The sequence below is a fragment of the Hemiscyllium ocellatum genome, chromosome 1 (assembly GCF_020745735.1).
Source record: "Hemiscyllium ocellatum isolate sHemOce1 chromosome 1, sHemOce1.pat.X.cur, whole genome shotgun sequence".
Taxonomy (NCBI): Eukaryota; Metazoa; Chordata; class Chondrichthyes; order Orectolobiformes; family Hemiscylliidae; genus Hemiscyllium; species Hemiscyllium ocellatum.
Genome location: NC_083401.1, coordinates 158239884 through 158256312, shown reverse-complemented (window position 1 = coordinate 158256312; position 16429 = coordinate 158239884). Strand labels below are relative to the sequence as shown.

The 16429-nt window shown below is 46.2% G+C and overlaps 1 protein-coding gene across 5 annotated transcripts in view; it reads right to left on the bottom strand.

Annotated features, from left to right (window-relative positions):
• Positions 1-3295, bottom strand: part of hhip (hedgehog interacting protein) — a 157511-nt gene extending 154216 nt beyond the window's left edge. For 4 of the 5 annotated variants that reach the window (XM_060827010.1, XM_060827012.1, XM_060827017.1 and 1 more), the window contains exon 1: positions 1661-2182. In XM_060827010.1, coding sequence (XP_060682993.1) covers positions 1661-1915 — 255 coding nt within the window. In that variant the 5' untranslated portion in view covers positions 1916-2182. Of the gene's footprint in view, positions 1-1660; positions 2183-3023 lie in introns of those variants that run through there. The other variant, XM_060827011.1, reaches the window with a different exon arrangement.
• Positions 3296-16429: the final 13134 nt, after the last annotated feature.

The window sequence follows — 16429 nt, the reverse complement described above, 5'->3', positions numbered from 1 at the left end:
CTGAGTACTCAAACTAATCGCTAATTATATTTAAATTCTCACACTCATAACGACAAACCAGAAATCTGACAAAACCAATTCAACACAAATATGTTTCTTGAAATAGCCTACTTGTTATGTACTTGTTTTTTTTCTGGCTGTTAAATAAGTTGTTGCAACATTTAAATTGAAAACAATGTAAAACCTTGCTTTCTCCAATAATGCCTCATTTCCTCTTTTTCTCATTAAGCGTAACAGATTAAACCGTCAAGCTGCACGTGATTAAACATAACGCATTGAAATGCTACAAAAATTCAAACATTATCCTAACATGCTTCGGAATGATGAGTATTGCTATTGACTAACGTAAAACATGTGTGCAGTCCTTCTTTCATCGTCAAATCACTCAAAGCAGAAGTAAGACTTAATTTGATCCTTTCATACAGTCAGCGTTAACACTGCATGAATTTGTTGCTCAGTTATATTTGTATAACAAAGGAACTGTTAGTACAATAGTACGAGCAAACAGATCAGTGTGAGGGGAACACACTTGAAAATGATCCCTGGGCGAACTTGGCTCTCAAATCACTAAAAGTGGAAAGGGCACGGAGTTGTAAGGCAGCCAGACTAAATTTACAAATAAGTTCTTCCTTAACTTAACCATGTGGTCGGAAAACACTTGAGGCATTTGCGATGAAAAATTAAGGAAAACATATATCAAGAGGCATCATCACTTCTGAGAATACACTCAGAACACTTTTTAGATTTGTATGTATGCATAAAGTATTGAGGGGAAAACTTCAGCACTACTGACTCATTCACTTCCACAGACAGTTAAGCCGGCAATTTCAATGCAAACACATTATCTTGCCCCTCTCAAATGTAGCTACATTTGGTAGAACTAAAAAAAATCTACAGCTGAAACCTTACAATCAAGGCGTTTTCACTCATCTGAGAATAGGAATAGTGGGACAATTGCTCACTCAAAAGGGGCATGAAGATTTGGACAGACTTAGACTGAAGGAGAATGATGTTCTCCAGTTTCACCCATTAGTGAACCAACTAACAAACACAATGGTGTTGTTGTTATTCTTTTGCTATAAGCAACAGGACTCTGTGTGTGGGCAACAGTTTAGTGGGGAGGAGGATAAGTCGACCCCTTTTTGTCCTATTGATTTTTTTCTATTTGCATGACTTGAGCAAATTAAATGATGCAATATGGCTTTTTTGTTACAAAACAAAGTGCAAGATACCACCCAGACACATATGTTGATTCGTAGAAGCTGTTTACATGAGAATAGAGTGAAATCTACCGTGAACCGAGCATAAAAATTCGACTCAGTCTGGGGTATTTCTTACTATGTTGAGGCCAGAGACGCTTGAACAGGAACCCTGAGGCGTCCCTCATCAGCACTTGACATCTTAGTGGAGTATTTTCAGGCGAGAACATCACCTGAAAACGTAACACGTGCACTCTCTAAGTTTAGCCTGTCAGCGCGATTATGATCAGAGCCCTCACACACACACACACACTCCAGTCGAAGTGTTATCCCTGAACCCCAACCCTGTCACTCGCTTGCTCTGCTGTAGAGTGATTGATAACCGAAGTCGCTGCGTGGGACCGATCCATGGTTTGCAAACCGTGCACTCTATGGAGAGCCCCGGCGTGAAAGAGCGTTACCTCGGGGTCCAGGAGCTGCCTATTCCTCCGGCAGCAGGACAGGCGGCTGTACAGCTTGTGACAGATGTAGCCCTGGGCGTCCAGCGCCAACAGCCTCCTGTCTCTCTTCTTCAGGCGGCGCGGCGCTCCCCCGTCCAGGCATCTCCTCACTGGAGAGGAGGTCTCACTCCTCTCCCGCAGCCTGGTCTCACTGTCCAGGGAGTTGGCGGCCACAGCTAGCACCAGGACAAGCGTGAAGGACACCCCGGCGTGCATCTTCACCTTGCAGGCTCGCTCAGAAAATCCCTTCACTCTCTCTCTCTCTCTCTGCGAACTTCTTGAGAACAGAAAATGTCAGTGTGCAAGAGGCGTCACAAAAATGAAAGGGCACTGCTTTCCAACCCCCCCCAGCTCCCTTTCTGTTTGAATGGAGATGGTGGGAGGGGGGTGAAAGGAAGAGGGTTGGAGGGTCTGGCGTACGCTCCCGCTCCCGCTGGGGGCTGGCCACGCTGTGAGCAGGTAACCCGAGCGTGTGGATGGCGGACTCAGTCTCTCCCCACATGATATCTCCCACCCTCTTCCCCCAGCTCCCCCCACCCACCCACCCACCCACCCCTTCCAACAAGTCCATCACAACCGCGCGCCCGCGACGTCAGCGCGCCCCCCACCACCCCACACGGGAACGCGCTCCTGCCGTGAACACCCGCAAAAATAAAAAGGGACTTGCCACACAACATTCTCAGTCAGTCACAGCGCCGGGCTCAGGGTGAGCCAAGGTGGGGGTTCATATGGGAGAGCTGTCCCTTTCTCAGGATGGGAGGGAGAGCCAGCGCTTCCAAATAAACCTGCCTGGGGGCAAACTCACACTCACACACACACTCACACTCTATCTAAAGGAGAGGGTCCATCTGTGAATGCATCACTGGTTCATGGAGGAGACATAAAAGCTGGCGCTGATTTTCAGGTCGTCCCAGCAATGGGGAATTTCAAGCGGCGTTTGACGGTGCCGAGGGAGAGTGGCAACAGGACGGCAGACGGTGAGGGAGTGGGTGATGTCTCCAACTGCACAGAGAGAGATGAACTGGGTCCATGTGACAATATCATTCATCTGAAGATGCTGGTGTTGGACTGGGCTGGACAAAGTTAAAAATCACACCACACCAGGTTATAGTCCAACAGGTTTAATTGGAACCTTCCAGTTAAACCCTGTTAGACCTTATAAACCTGATGCTGCGTGATTTTTTTTTAACTTTATTCATCCTGATGATTTACTCGGTGCTGGACAGCGTGATTTTGTTTTCGGGATTTTAATGAACTTTTTGCATTTGACATGTTTAAGATGGCATTGCGATTTATATTTTTGTTTTTATCAATAAAAGCTCACCGATTCAAATCAACCTGCCGGCCTGTGACCAGTGATGTTTAAATTCTGTCGACTCCAGTCCAACCTCCCGAGTCTTTCAGCGACAAAGTGTTGCCGAAATCCTTCTCCCGTCCCGGATTGGGTGAAAAGAAAGGTTGTTCCCGCTGTGAGGCAGCGATGAGATGTTCCCTCACTCCCCGCTCCCTTCCTTTCTCATCTTCGCGCTGAGGATTTCCCCAAGTTTCCGTTCATTAAAGCAGTCGTGCAGCATAATCCTGGAGTGTATTCCCTAGTACACTGCGATGTTCGCAGTACTGTGTGCTCCCCTGTTAGTTCACCAGAGAGAGAGAGTAACTTCAGCTACTTATACTATGACAGGATGGATCTAGCAACTAGATGTTCCGACAGTAGGACGTGTGAAGTTTATCTGTGTGTTTTAATAGAGATATGAGATGGAAAAGGGAGCGCCGTTAGACAGAATTTAAGCGCAGTCCTTGCTGTTAAGGTGGTGAAAACGATTGGAATCTCCAAACCATTCCAGGGATCCTTATTGAGGGTACATGTGCTGGGTAAATAAGGAGGTGAACCGAAACTGAATATATAACGCAAACTGTAATTAATGCCAAGTCAGACTGGTGTGAAATTCACTCGCGCTCTGGTAGACCTTCTCATGATCAAAAAAAAAGGCAGCACAAGGTTTTGGTGCTCTCTGGAAAGAATTTCCCCAAAACCCAGCACTGCTCTAACGGGTGCCGTATTTCAGATGAGACAATAAACTGATGTACTGTCTGCGTTTGTTTTATTTCAAAACTATACTTCACTGATAAATAATTTTTTTGTGTGTGTGCACATTGTCACAAATGCGGATCCGTTCTGAACAGTTACACATCAAGTAAACAAAATCAAAACCATTGGACTTTTGGCTCTGCCAGACGGTAGTAATATTTACATATATTTGAGACGCTGGGAGAATCCGATAACTGAACAGACTCCCATTTACCTTCAGCATAGAGACCTCAGACAGTGGTCTAACCCCACTCCCCCTTGGAGACTGGTCCCCCAAACATTACTACGTCCTGGACCTGGGAATGGGCCACTCTGCAACATTCAGTTGGGGTCAACTCCTTGACCTGGAAGACCAACAGGTTTCTGGCAGAACCCTGGTCTGCCCTCTTAAATGGGTGTACGCCACTATGTATTTCAAAGCTGAGTTACACAGTCAATTCTCGTGTCCTGGTCACATCGCAACCCCTTTAGGGTTGACCATAGAGGGAAGAACTCTCAGACTATAAAAGACAAGATGCTCCACTTCAGCAACATATGGCCCCAGTGTTAAATTTTTGCAGTACTGTACGTGCCATTGACACCAAATTTTGGGAAGCCATTTGCGAACTGAGCGAACTGATCATAATTGTCTTCACTTATAGAGTCATAGAAATGTACAACATGGAAACAGACCCTTCGGTCCAACCTGTCCATGCCGACCAGATATCGCAACCCAATCTAGTCCCACCTGCCAGCACCTGGCTCATATCCCTCCAAACCCTTCCTATTCATATACCCATCCTAATGCCTTTTAAATGTTGCAATTGTACCACCCTCCACAACTTCCTCTGGCAGCTCATTCCATACATGTACCACCCTCTGTGTGAAAACGTTGCCCCTTAGGTCTCTTTTTATATCTCTCTCCTCTCACCCTAAACCTATGCCCTCTAGTTCTGGACTGCTCCAACCCCAGGGAAAAGATCTTGCCTATTTACCCTATCCATGCCCCTCATGATTTTATAAATCTCTATAACATCATCCCTCAGCTTCCAACGCCACAGAGAAAACAGCCCCAGCCTGTTCAACCTCTCCCCATCGCTCAAATCCTTCAACCATGGCAACATCCTTGTAAATCCTTTCTGAACCCTTTCAAGTTCCACAATATCCTTCCGATAGGAAGGAGAACAGAATTGCATGCAATATTCCAACAGTGGCCTAACCAATGTCCTGTACAGCCGCAACATGACCTCCCAACTCCTGTACTCAATACTCTCACCAATAAAGGAAAGCATACCAAATGCCTTCTTCACTATCCTATCTACCTGCGACTCCACTTTCAAGGAGCTATGAACCTGCACTCCAAGGTCTCTTTGTTCAGCAACACTCCCTAGGACCTTACCATTAAGTGTACAAGTCCTGCTAAGATTTGCTGAAAATGTGTTGCTGGTTAGAGCACAGCAGGTTGGGCAGCATCCAAGGAATAGGAAATTCAATGTTTCGGGCATAAGCCCTTCATTCATTCCTGATGAAGGGCTTATGCCCGAAACGTCGAATTTCCTATTCCTTGGATGCTGCCTAACCTGCTGTGCTTTAACCAGCAACACATTTTCAGCTGTGATCTCCAGCATCTGCAGACCTCATTTTTTATCCTGCTAAGATTTGCTTTCCCAAAACGCAGCGCCTACCATTTATCAAACTTAAACTCCATCAGCCACTCCTCAGCCCACTGGCTCATCTGATCAAGGTCCTGTTGTAATCCAAGGTAACCCTCTTTGCTGTCCACTACACCTCCAATTTTGCTGTCATCTGCAAACTTACTAACTGTACCTCTTATGCTCACACCCAAATCATTTATATAAACGTTGAAAAGTAGTGGACCCAACATTTTGGCACCTGATGTCAAACCTTATCACTCAGGCAAGGTATGACATGAGTGAGTTGGCACTGATGTGATTTCTCCGAGTGACCGCGGAAAATGACAGGGTGCAGAAGGGGGTCATTCAGCCTGCACTGATTCTGTTACCTAGTGTAAAAAATGAGGTCTGCAGATGCTGGAGATCAGAGCTGAAAATGTGTTGCTGGTCAAAGCACAGCAGGCCAGGCAGCATCTCAGGAATAGGGAATTCAACATTTCGAGCATAAGCCCATCATCAGGAAACATTCTGTTACCTAGTGCCAATCACCAGCCTTTCTCCATATCTCTGCATATCATTTTTATCCATGGGGACGGTAGGGTGGTCAGTGGTTAGCACTGCTGCTTCACAGCGCTAGGGTCCCAGGTTCAATTCCAGCCTCAGGCAACTGTCTGTGTGGAGTTTTGCATACTCTCCCCGTGTTTGCGTGGGTTTCCTCCCACAATCCAAAGATGTGCAGGTTAAGTGAATTGGCCATGTTAAATTGCCCACCTAATTGACCTTAAATTAGCTGCAGTAGTCAGAGGGAAATGAGTCTGGGTGGGTTACTCTTCGGAGGGTCAGTGTGGACTTGTTGGACCGAAGTGCCTGTTTCCACCCTGTAGGGAATCTAATATAATCTAATCTAATTATCCAATACCCTCTAGAATGCCTCAAATGAATCTGCCTCCAAAACACTTTCAGGCAGTGTATTCCATTGTCTAACTCACACCATCTTTTGTTTGCAGATCAATTTTACAAGGAACTATTTGTTTCTTCATTTGACCTTAGTTTGAAAGGAAAAATAAACTCATCTGCACACTATCACCTATACCTTCAAGAATCCTCAAATTAGTATTTCAGTCTGTCAATGTTACATAACAACTATAATGAAAGTTAGATGGCTACAGAGATGAATGTGTATGTAATTATTGAGAAAAGTTGACCAATTCTGAGCTGGCTACTATAAAGAAATAGGTATTTTCAATTTTCACAACTGAGGTTTTGTAATTTCAAGAACTGTCAAGAATTTCAAGAAAAAAAACCTTGCGCATAAGCTTGGCGTTCATGCCTACATTTCTGATTCAGCGTCATGCTGCCAGCAGTGTAATATTTTTAAAAATGGTAAATATAGAGGAACAGGTTTGGCATGCTGGGAGGTAAAATCTAAAGTTCTAAATCATTGGTCTTGCTGTTGAAGGAACATATGAGCTAGAATTTGCAAAATGTTTCTAGAATGGGGCCAGGTGTAGGATCATACAAATTCGTGGAAAGCATAACCATGTACAAACTTAGATGGACGCATTACTTACCCTCATGTTTTGGTCTGAGATCCATCTGCTCCTTCAGTCAACTAATGTGTCAACCTCCCAACGTTCCTTCCTGGTCCTATACTAACTGATAATGTTCGCAGTTCTATCTCCTTAGGTGTTGTCCTTCTCTCCTTTAAATCTCATCATTATCCCTTTCCTCAAGTAAATAACTCTTGACATGATCATGCTTGGAAACTGTTGCAAAGGAAATCTCTCTTCCCTTTTTCTTAGAAGTGTTGTTGCCTCCTAAAACTGTGTCCATTGATTCTGAATTCCATGTTTGAGCCCCCAGCCAAGTCTCCTCTGGTGCCACGGTACTGAAAAGGCCCTGGTCAAAGTTACAAATGACATCCCAAACGGCTGTGCTAATGATGAAATTTCCCTTATAGTATTTCTCACTTGTCTGCAATCTTTAACATGGCTGACCACACCAGCCTCCTCCAATGCCTTTCCAATGTCAATCATTCGGTGGGACAGTCCTCATCTCATTCATTTTTGTCTGTTTAATCGTATCCTGACTACCTTGCTCATGTAATGTTATGGAGAAAGTGAGGACTGCAGATGCTGGAGATCAGAGCTGAAAATGTGTTGCTGGAAAAGCGCAGCAGGTCAGGCAGCATCCAAAGAGCAGGACAATCGATGTTTCGGGCATGAGCCCTTCTCCAGGGCTTCTTCATTCCTGAAGAAGGGCTCATGCCGGAAACTCGATTCTCCTGCTCTTTGGATGCTGCCTGACCTGCTGCGCTTTTCCAGCAAAACATTTTCAGCTCATATAATGTTATCAATGGTACACCACAGGGATTAATCCTTGGGCCTTCCTATTTATTGTATTAATGCTTCCCTGATGACCTCATTGTAAACCAGTGTTAGTTTTTGTGTAGATATTGCGGATAGTTAACTTACCTCATCACTACCTCTTTCTGTTTATCTGACATCCAATATTCAATTAACTGGACTACCCCCCTCCCCCCCCCCCATTAAATACTGGGAAAGCCGAAGTTATAGTCCAATAGGTTTATTTGAAATCACAAGCTTTTGCAGAGCTGCCTCCTTCATCAGGTGAAGTTAAACGCCATCACCTCCACATCACCAGGAAAACTGAAGTCGTTGGACTTAGTCTTCCCACTTTTTGACAGTGCTTTCTTGAGTGTGAATCATGGCAGCCCAGGTCAACCTTTCTCAAGCGATCTCCCACTCTCCATCACATTAAATAGACAGCTAACCTCTTCAGCACCCATCTTGTGGAATCATGTGGCAGGAGAGCTGATGGACTCACTGTTACTGGAACTTTGTGATGCCCATGATATATTTAAAACCCAGTTGTGCATCACCTCAGATGCTATAAGCCAAGAATTGCCCCTCACACTGTGATGTTCCAGCGTTATTCCTGAGGAGATGGGCTGGTGGGGAGGAGAGAAGTCCTTTTTTCTGTTGACTGGCCAAGCAGGCCAGTTCATTACACTCAGCCAGCCTGAACTGAGCTGGAGCTGTGTCCTTATAGTGTCCTGGATGAAACAAAGTGTGCAGCAATACAGGGAGAAGTTTAATGATCTCTGCGTTTGGACAACTTTAAGTGCCAATCTGTTGCCTCTGCTATCTCCTGCTCAGAGGGCTACCATACATTCTAACTCCACCATTGCACATACTTTTCACCAAAGCATATGGCCTACAACTCGCAGAATTGTATGCATTAGATCCTCTCAAAGTAGACCTCAACCCCAAATCAGAACCTTTCCTGTCCTCTGCATATCTTGCTCACGCCCAGGGGCACCATACCAACTCTCCAGCTTATGCATCGCCAATAATTTCTCTTCCATCTGTCATCGCATTCACTCTCTTCCTTTGTCTTATTACAGGAAAGATTCTTTCAATCCCAGCCTGAGGACTCCACAGCACCCTGGCTGACATACTGACAAGTTGTACTTGACCTGCAGGACAGACTGTGGTATAATCCATAGTCTGCCAGAACATGGATCCCTGGACTCTGGTAGGACTCAACATCTTACAGACCATGGCCAACCCCAGATACAAGAATTGAATGAACCCCTTTGACTGAGTGTGGTGGCATACCGTAACTAACCACACTCCCCCTTGACTCCAGTAAAGACTGTTTGTTTGAAGTACTTGCAGTGTGTTTGTTACTTAAGTTCTGGATCAGTGGTGCTGGAAGAGCCCAGCAGTTCAGGCAGCATCCAACGAGCAGCGAAATCGACGTTTCGGGCAAAAGCCCTTCATCAGGAATAAAGGCAGTGAGCCTGAAGCGTGGAGAGATAAGCTAGAGGAGGGTGGGGGTGGGGAGAAAGTAGCATGGAGTACAATGGGTAAGTGGGGGAGGGGATTAAGGTGATAGGTCAGGGAGGAGAAGGTGGAGTGGATAGGTGGAAAAGGAGATAGGCCGGTAGGACAGGTCCGGACAAGTCATGGGGACAGCGCTGAACTGGAAGTTTGGATCTAGGGTGAGGTGGGGGAAAGGGAAATGAGGAAACTGTTGAAGTCCACATTGATGTCCTGGGGTTGAAGTGTTCCGAGGTGGAAGATGAGGCGTTCTTCCTCCAGGCGTCTGGTGGTGAGTGAACGGCGGTGAAGGAGGCCCAGGACCTCCGTGTCCTCGGCAGAGTGGGAGGGGGAGTTGAAATGTTGGGCTACGGGGTGGTGTGGTTGATTGGTGTAGGTGTCCCGTAGATGTTCCCTAAAGCGCTCTGCTGGGGGTTGCCCAGTCTCCCCAATGTAGAGGAGACCGCATCGGGAGCAACGGATACAATAAATGATATTAGTGGATGTGCAGGTAAAACTTTGATAGATGTGGAAGGCTCCTTTAGGGCCTTGGATAGAGGTGAGGGAGGAGGTGTGGGCACAGGTTTTACAGTTCTGCGGTGGCAGGGGAAAGTGCCAAGATGGGAGGGTGGGTCGTAGGGTGGCGTGGACCTGACCAGGTAGTCACGGAGGGAACGGTCTTTGTGGAAGGTGGAAAGGGGTGGGGAGGGAAATATATCCCTGGTGGTGGGGACTTTTTGGAGGTGGTGGAAATGTTGGCGGATGATTTGGTTTATGCAAAGGTTTGTAGGGTGGAAGGTGAGCACCAGGGGCGTTCTGTCCTTGTTACAGTTGGAGGGGTGGGGTCTGAGGCAGAGGTGCGGGATGTGGACGAGATGTATTGGAGGGTATCTTTAACCACGTGGGAAGGGAAATTGCGGTCTCTAAAGAAGGAGGCCATCTGGTGTGTTCTGTGGTGGAACTGGTCCTCCTGAGAGCAGATACGGCGGAGGCGGAGGAATTGGGAATACGGGATGGCATTTTTGCAAGAGGTAAGGCGGGAAGAGGTGTAATCTAGGTAGCTGTGGGAGTTGGTGGGTTTGTAAAAAATGTCAGTGTCAAGTCGGTCGTCATTAATGGAGATGGAGAGGTCCAGGAAGGGGAGGGAGGTGTCAGAGATGGTCCAGGTAAATTTAAGGTCAGGGTGGAATGCGTTGGTGAAGTTGATGAATTGCTCAACATCCTCGCGGGAGCATGAGGTGGTGCCAATGCAGTCATCAATGTAGCGGAGGAAGAGGTGGGGAGTGGTGCCGGTGTAATGACGGAAGATCAACTGTTCTTCGTAGCCAACAAAGCGACAGGCATAGCTGGGGCCCATACGTGTGCCCATGGCTACCCCTTGGGTCTGGAGGAAATAGGAGGATTCAAAGGAGAAATTGTTAAGGGTGAGGACCAGTTCGGCCAAACGAATGAGAGTGTCAGTGGAAGGGTACTGTTGGGGACGTCTGGAGAGGAAAAAACAGAGGGCTTGGAGGCCCTGGTCATGGCGGATGGAGGTGTAGAGGGATTGGATATCCATGGTGAAGATGAGGCGTTGGGGGCCGGGGAAATGGAAGTCTTGGAGGAGGTGGAGGACGTGGGTGGTGTCTCGAATGTATGTGGGGAGTTCCTGGACTAGGGGGGTAGGACAGTGTCAAGGTAGGTAGAGATGAGTTCAGTGGGGCAGGAGCATGCTGAGACAATGGGTCGGGGTGGGCAGGTTTGTGGATCTTGGGAAGGAGGTAGAACCGGGCAGTGCGGGGATCCCGGACTATGAGGTTGGAAGCTGTGGGTGGGAGATCTCCTGAGGTGATGAGGTTCTGTATGGTCTGGGAGATGATGGTTTGGTGATGGGGGGGTGGGGTCATGGTCGAGGGGGCAGTAGGAAGAGGTGTCCTCGAGTTCGCGTTTGGCTTCAGCAGTGTAGAGGTCAGTGCGCCAGACTACTAAGTTGCCAGCACATGCTGTAGGTGTGATAATGATGCGCCACACAGCAACATTGTTCACCCTTCATTCTTGATGCCCCCCTAATCTCCCACACCTCTACTCCACACCTTCCACATTTCTACTCATTTTGGAGAAAGTGAGGACTGCAGATGCTGGAGAATCAGAGCTGAAAAGTGTGGCCTAATCCTGCACTTATTTTCTATGGTTTGATGGATCTCTTGAGAGCTTGCTGCACCATGTAGAAACAAGATGAACAGGGCAATATTATCCCTCTTGGTCAAACATCCATAGCCTTTGTGTGCAAAAGTGTTGCTGTCAAATTAAGTGGTCAGCAATATCTGGGGCAGGGAGGTGGACATTACAGAGGCAGCCAAGTCTGAGGATTGCCAGAGAACTTGAAGGTTTGTGTTATGTACAGTGCATGTATCTGTGTATGCGTGTCTTCTAAAGGGTCTTATGTTATGGATCTTGCAGCCCCTTCCCTCACAGATCGAGACACTTAGCTTGCCAACTCATCCAGGTAAGCAGAAAATATTTCACCAAATTCTGGAGTTGTGCCTTGCAGATGGTAGGAACACTTTGAGGAGTCACGAGGTGAGTTACATGCTGGACTCTGAACTGCTGTTGTGCCATTGTATTTATATAGAATCCCTACAGTGTGGAAACAGGCCCTTTGGTTCGACAAGTCCACACCGACCCATCCGAAGACTATCCTGCCCAGACCCACTCCCCCTACCCTATATTTACCCCTGCCTAATGCACCTAACCTACACATCCCTGAACACTATGGGCAGTTTAGCATGGCCAAATAACCTAACCTGCACATCTTTTGATTGTGGAAAGTAATTGGAGCACCTGGAGGAAACTTAGACAGACACGGGGAGAATGTGCAACTCCACACAGACATTTGACCGAGGTTTGAATTGAACCCAGATTACTGGTGCTGTGAGGCAGCAGTGCTAACCACTGAGCCACTGTGCATTCCTATGGGTAGGTCAGTTCAGTTTCTGGTCAATGGTAATTCCTAGGATGTTGATTGTGGGGGATTCAGTGATGTTAATGCCACTGAATGTTAAGGGATGATGGTTAGATTCTGTCTTGTTGGAGATGGAACCTATCACTTATATGGCACAAATATTATTTACCACTGGTCAGCCCAAGCCTGGGTATCGTCTGGCTATCATCTTGGTCATACTGTAATTTCACATAGACTACTTCTCCGTCTAAACAGTTGCCAGCAGTGCTGAACTTTGTAAAAATCATCAGCAAACAGTCCCACTTTGACCTTATGATGGAGGGAAGGTTACTGATGCAACAACTGAAAATAGTTGGTCCTCGGACACTACCTTCAGGAAAACCTTCAGAGATGTTCTGCAGTTTAGATGAATAACCTCCAATAACCACGACCACCTTTGATTTTGCCAGCTAAGTGTGTATCCAGTAGAGAGTCTATCCCTGGTCCCCATTGACCCCAATCTTGCTCACTCTCCTTGACTCCACAATTGGTTGAATGTGGACTTGATGCCAATGACAGTCACAATCACCTCACCTCTGGAATTCTGCTTTTTTGTTCATGCTTAAACTAAGGCTGTTGTGAGATCAGGATCTGAGTGGAAAAACTGAATGAATATCAGTGAATAGGTTATTGACAAGCAAGTGCTGCTTGAGAGAGTCAGGGACTCGTAGACTCATAGAGCATGGAAACAGACCCTTTGATCTAACTAGTCTACTGTGACCACGTTCCCAACTAAACTAGTCCTGCATTTGGCCAAAATCCCTCCAAACCTTTCCTTTTTGTTTACTTATCCAAATGTTGTTTAAATATTGTAACTGTACCTACATTCACCACTTCCTCTGGCAGGTCATTCCACGTATGAACCACACCCTGTGTCAAAAAAAAGTGTCCCCTCAAGCTTCTTTTTAATAACTTCCTCTTCTCACCTTAAAAGCTCTGCCCCCTTGTTTTGAACTCTCCCACCCCAGGGAAAAAGCCCTCTCCCACCCTCATGATTTGATCAACCTCTATAAGCTTATCCTTCAACCTCGTATGTTCCAGTTAAAAAAGAATTCCAGCCTATTTTCATAACTCAAATATCCCCAGCAACATCCCGGTAAATCTTTTCTGAACTCTCTTCAATTTAATCATGTCCTTCTTATAGCAGGATCACCAGAACTGCACACAGTTATCCAGAACAGGCCTCACCAATGTCCTGTGCAACCTCAACATGATGTCCTAACTCCTATACTCATCAAAGATCTAAGCAATGAATGCAAGCATGCCAAATGCCTCATTAACCACCCTATCTACATGCTGATGACATATAATACTGTTGTTGATACCTTCAATCATTTTGCTTCTAATTAAGAGTAGACTGATGCCCAGTAACTGCATGGGTTGGTTTTAATTTCTTTGTTGTGTACGGAACATATCTGGGCAATTTTCCACATTGTTGACCAGATTTCAGTGATGCGTTGACTGTTTAAACACTGCCTGAGTAATTGGCGACTATGCTGGTACAGAAGAGGTTTACCAGGATGCTGCCTGGATTAGGAGAGCTATTAGGAGAAGCTAGAGCCTCCAATAACTTCTGGAGAGTTGGAGACTGAGGGGAGATGTAATAGATGTCTGTAATGTCATGAGATACATAGGTAGGGTTGCTGGTCAGAATCTTTTTCCCAGAGTTGAAATATCTAATGCTACAGAATATTCATTTAAGATGAGAGGGGATAGTTCAAAGGAGATGTGAGAGGCGAGTTTTTTACACAGAGTGGCAAGATTCTGGAACATGTTGCCAGGGGTGGTGATGGAGGGAGATATAATAGGAACATTTAAGGGACTTTTAGATAAGGACATGGAGGGATATGGACCAAGGGCAGGCTGAAGGGGTTAGTTTAATTTGATGTCATGCTCAGCACAACATCGATGGCCAAGGGGGCAGTTCCCATGCTGTACTGTTCTATGTTCTATATTCTAGGTCTGGAACATATGCCTTTGTTACAATTGCTGGAATGTTGACAGGGCCCATAGCCTTTTCAGTATCCAGTCTCTCCCTCTGTATCTTGATGTCGTGTAGAGTGAAGTGAATTGACTGAAGACTGGCACCTGTGATGCTGGGGAGGTCAAGATGGATCATCCAGTCAGTGTTTCTGGCTGAACAATATTGCAGATGGTTCAGCTTTATCTTTTTCAGTGGTGTGCTGGGCACCCCCATTATTGCGGATAGAGATTGTTTCGAATCTCTCCTGCAGTGAGTTGTTTAATTGTCCATCACCATTCATGTAGCTTCAACAAGTTAACTCCTACTTTTTAGTTATGCCCAGTGTAGCTTCTGGAAAGATGTTCTGCACTCTTCATCGAATCAGGTCTAGTTTCCTGGCTTGATGGTAATGGTAGAATCCTGGACATACCATGCCATGAGGTTACAGATTGAGTTGGAGTAGGATTCTGCTACTGCTGGCAGGCAGTAGCTCATGTATGTCCAGTTTGGGGTGCTAGATATGTTCCAACACTATCCCATTTAGAATAGCAATGCACGTGTGACATGATGGAGTGTATTCTTAAGGTGAGAATTTGATTATTCTTCTTCTAATTCTTCTTATCTTTCTTGCCATTGCTCACTCTGATCAACAGCATGGAAACTTATCACAGAATCATAGAATTTCTACAGTGTGGAAGCAGACTATTTGGCCCATCAAACCCACACTGACCCTCTGAAGAGCATCCCACCAAGACCTACACACCTAAACTATCCCTATAACCTGCATTTCCCATGGCTGATCCCTCCAGCCTGCATATCTCTGGACACTATGGACAATTTAGCATGGCCAATCAACTTAGGAGAAAGTGCGGACTGCAAATGCTGGAGATCAGAGTCGAGAATGTGGTGCTGGAAAAGCACAGCAGGTCAGGCAGCATCCAAGGAACAGGAGAATTGACGCTTCGGGCTAGAGCCCTTCATCACGCATGAGGCATATGGGCTGGGAGGCTGAGAGATAATGGGAGGGGGTGGGGCTGGGGGCAAGGTAGCTGAGAGTGCAATAGGTGGGTGGAGGTGGGGTAATGGTGATAGGTCAGAGAGGAGGGTGGAGTGGATAGGTGGGAAGGAAGATGGATAGGTAGGACAGGTTGTGAGGATGGTGCAAAGTTGGGGGGCTGGGATCTGGGATTAGGTGGAGCGAGGGGAAATGGGGAAACTGGTGAAATCCACATTGATCCTGTGTGATTGGAAGATCTCAAGGTGGAAGATGAAGCAATCTTCCTCCTGGTGTCGAGTGGTGAGGGAGTAATTGCACAGGTTGGGTTTAATTTCTTTATTGTGTACGGAACATATCTGGGCCATTTTCCACATTGTTGACAAGATGGCAGAAATGCATTGGCTGTTTAAAACCCTACCTGAGTAATTGGCAACTATGCTGGTGCAGAAGAGGTTTACCAGCATGCTGCCTGGAGAGGCTATAAAAATTTGGATTGTTTTCTCTGGAGAGGTGGAGGCTGAGGGGTGATGTAATAGATGTCTGTAATGTTATGAGATACATAGATAGGGTTGCTGGTCAGAATCTTTTTCCCAGAGTTGAAATGTCTAATGCAATGGGACATTCATTTAAGTTGAGAGGGATCTCAAAGGAGATGTGACGGATGAGTTTTTTACAGAGTGGCAAGACTCTGGAACGTGTTGCCAGGGGTGGTGATGGAGGGAGATAGAATAGGAACATTTAAGGGACTTTTAGATAAGGACATGAATTTGCAAGGCATGGAGGGATATGGACCAAGGGCAGGCTGAAGGGATTAGTTTAATTTGATGTCATGCTCAGCACAACATCGATGGCCAAGGGGGCTCTTCCTATGCTGTACTGTTCTATGTTCTATATTCTAGGTCTGGAACACATGCCTTCATTACAATTGCTGGAATATTGACAATGGTGGAGGCCCAGGACCTGTATATCCTCAGCGGAGTAGGAGGGGGAGTTGAAATGTTTGGCCACGGGACAATGGGGTTGGTCAGTGCAGATGTCCTGGAGACGTTCTCTGAAGTGTTCTGTGAGTAGGTGTCCTGTCACCCCAATGTGGAGGAGACACCTAGCCTGCACATCTTCAGACCATGTTATGGCCAATGTGTCTGGCCTCCTTTTCAAACTCAATTTCTTACCTACTGAGTCCCTCCCTCTTCCAAGCAGCAACGAGTAAACCAGAAAGTTCATAACTTTGGTGCTGCGTTTG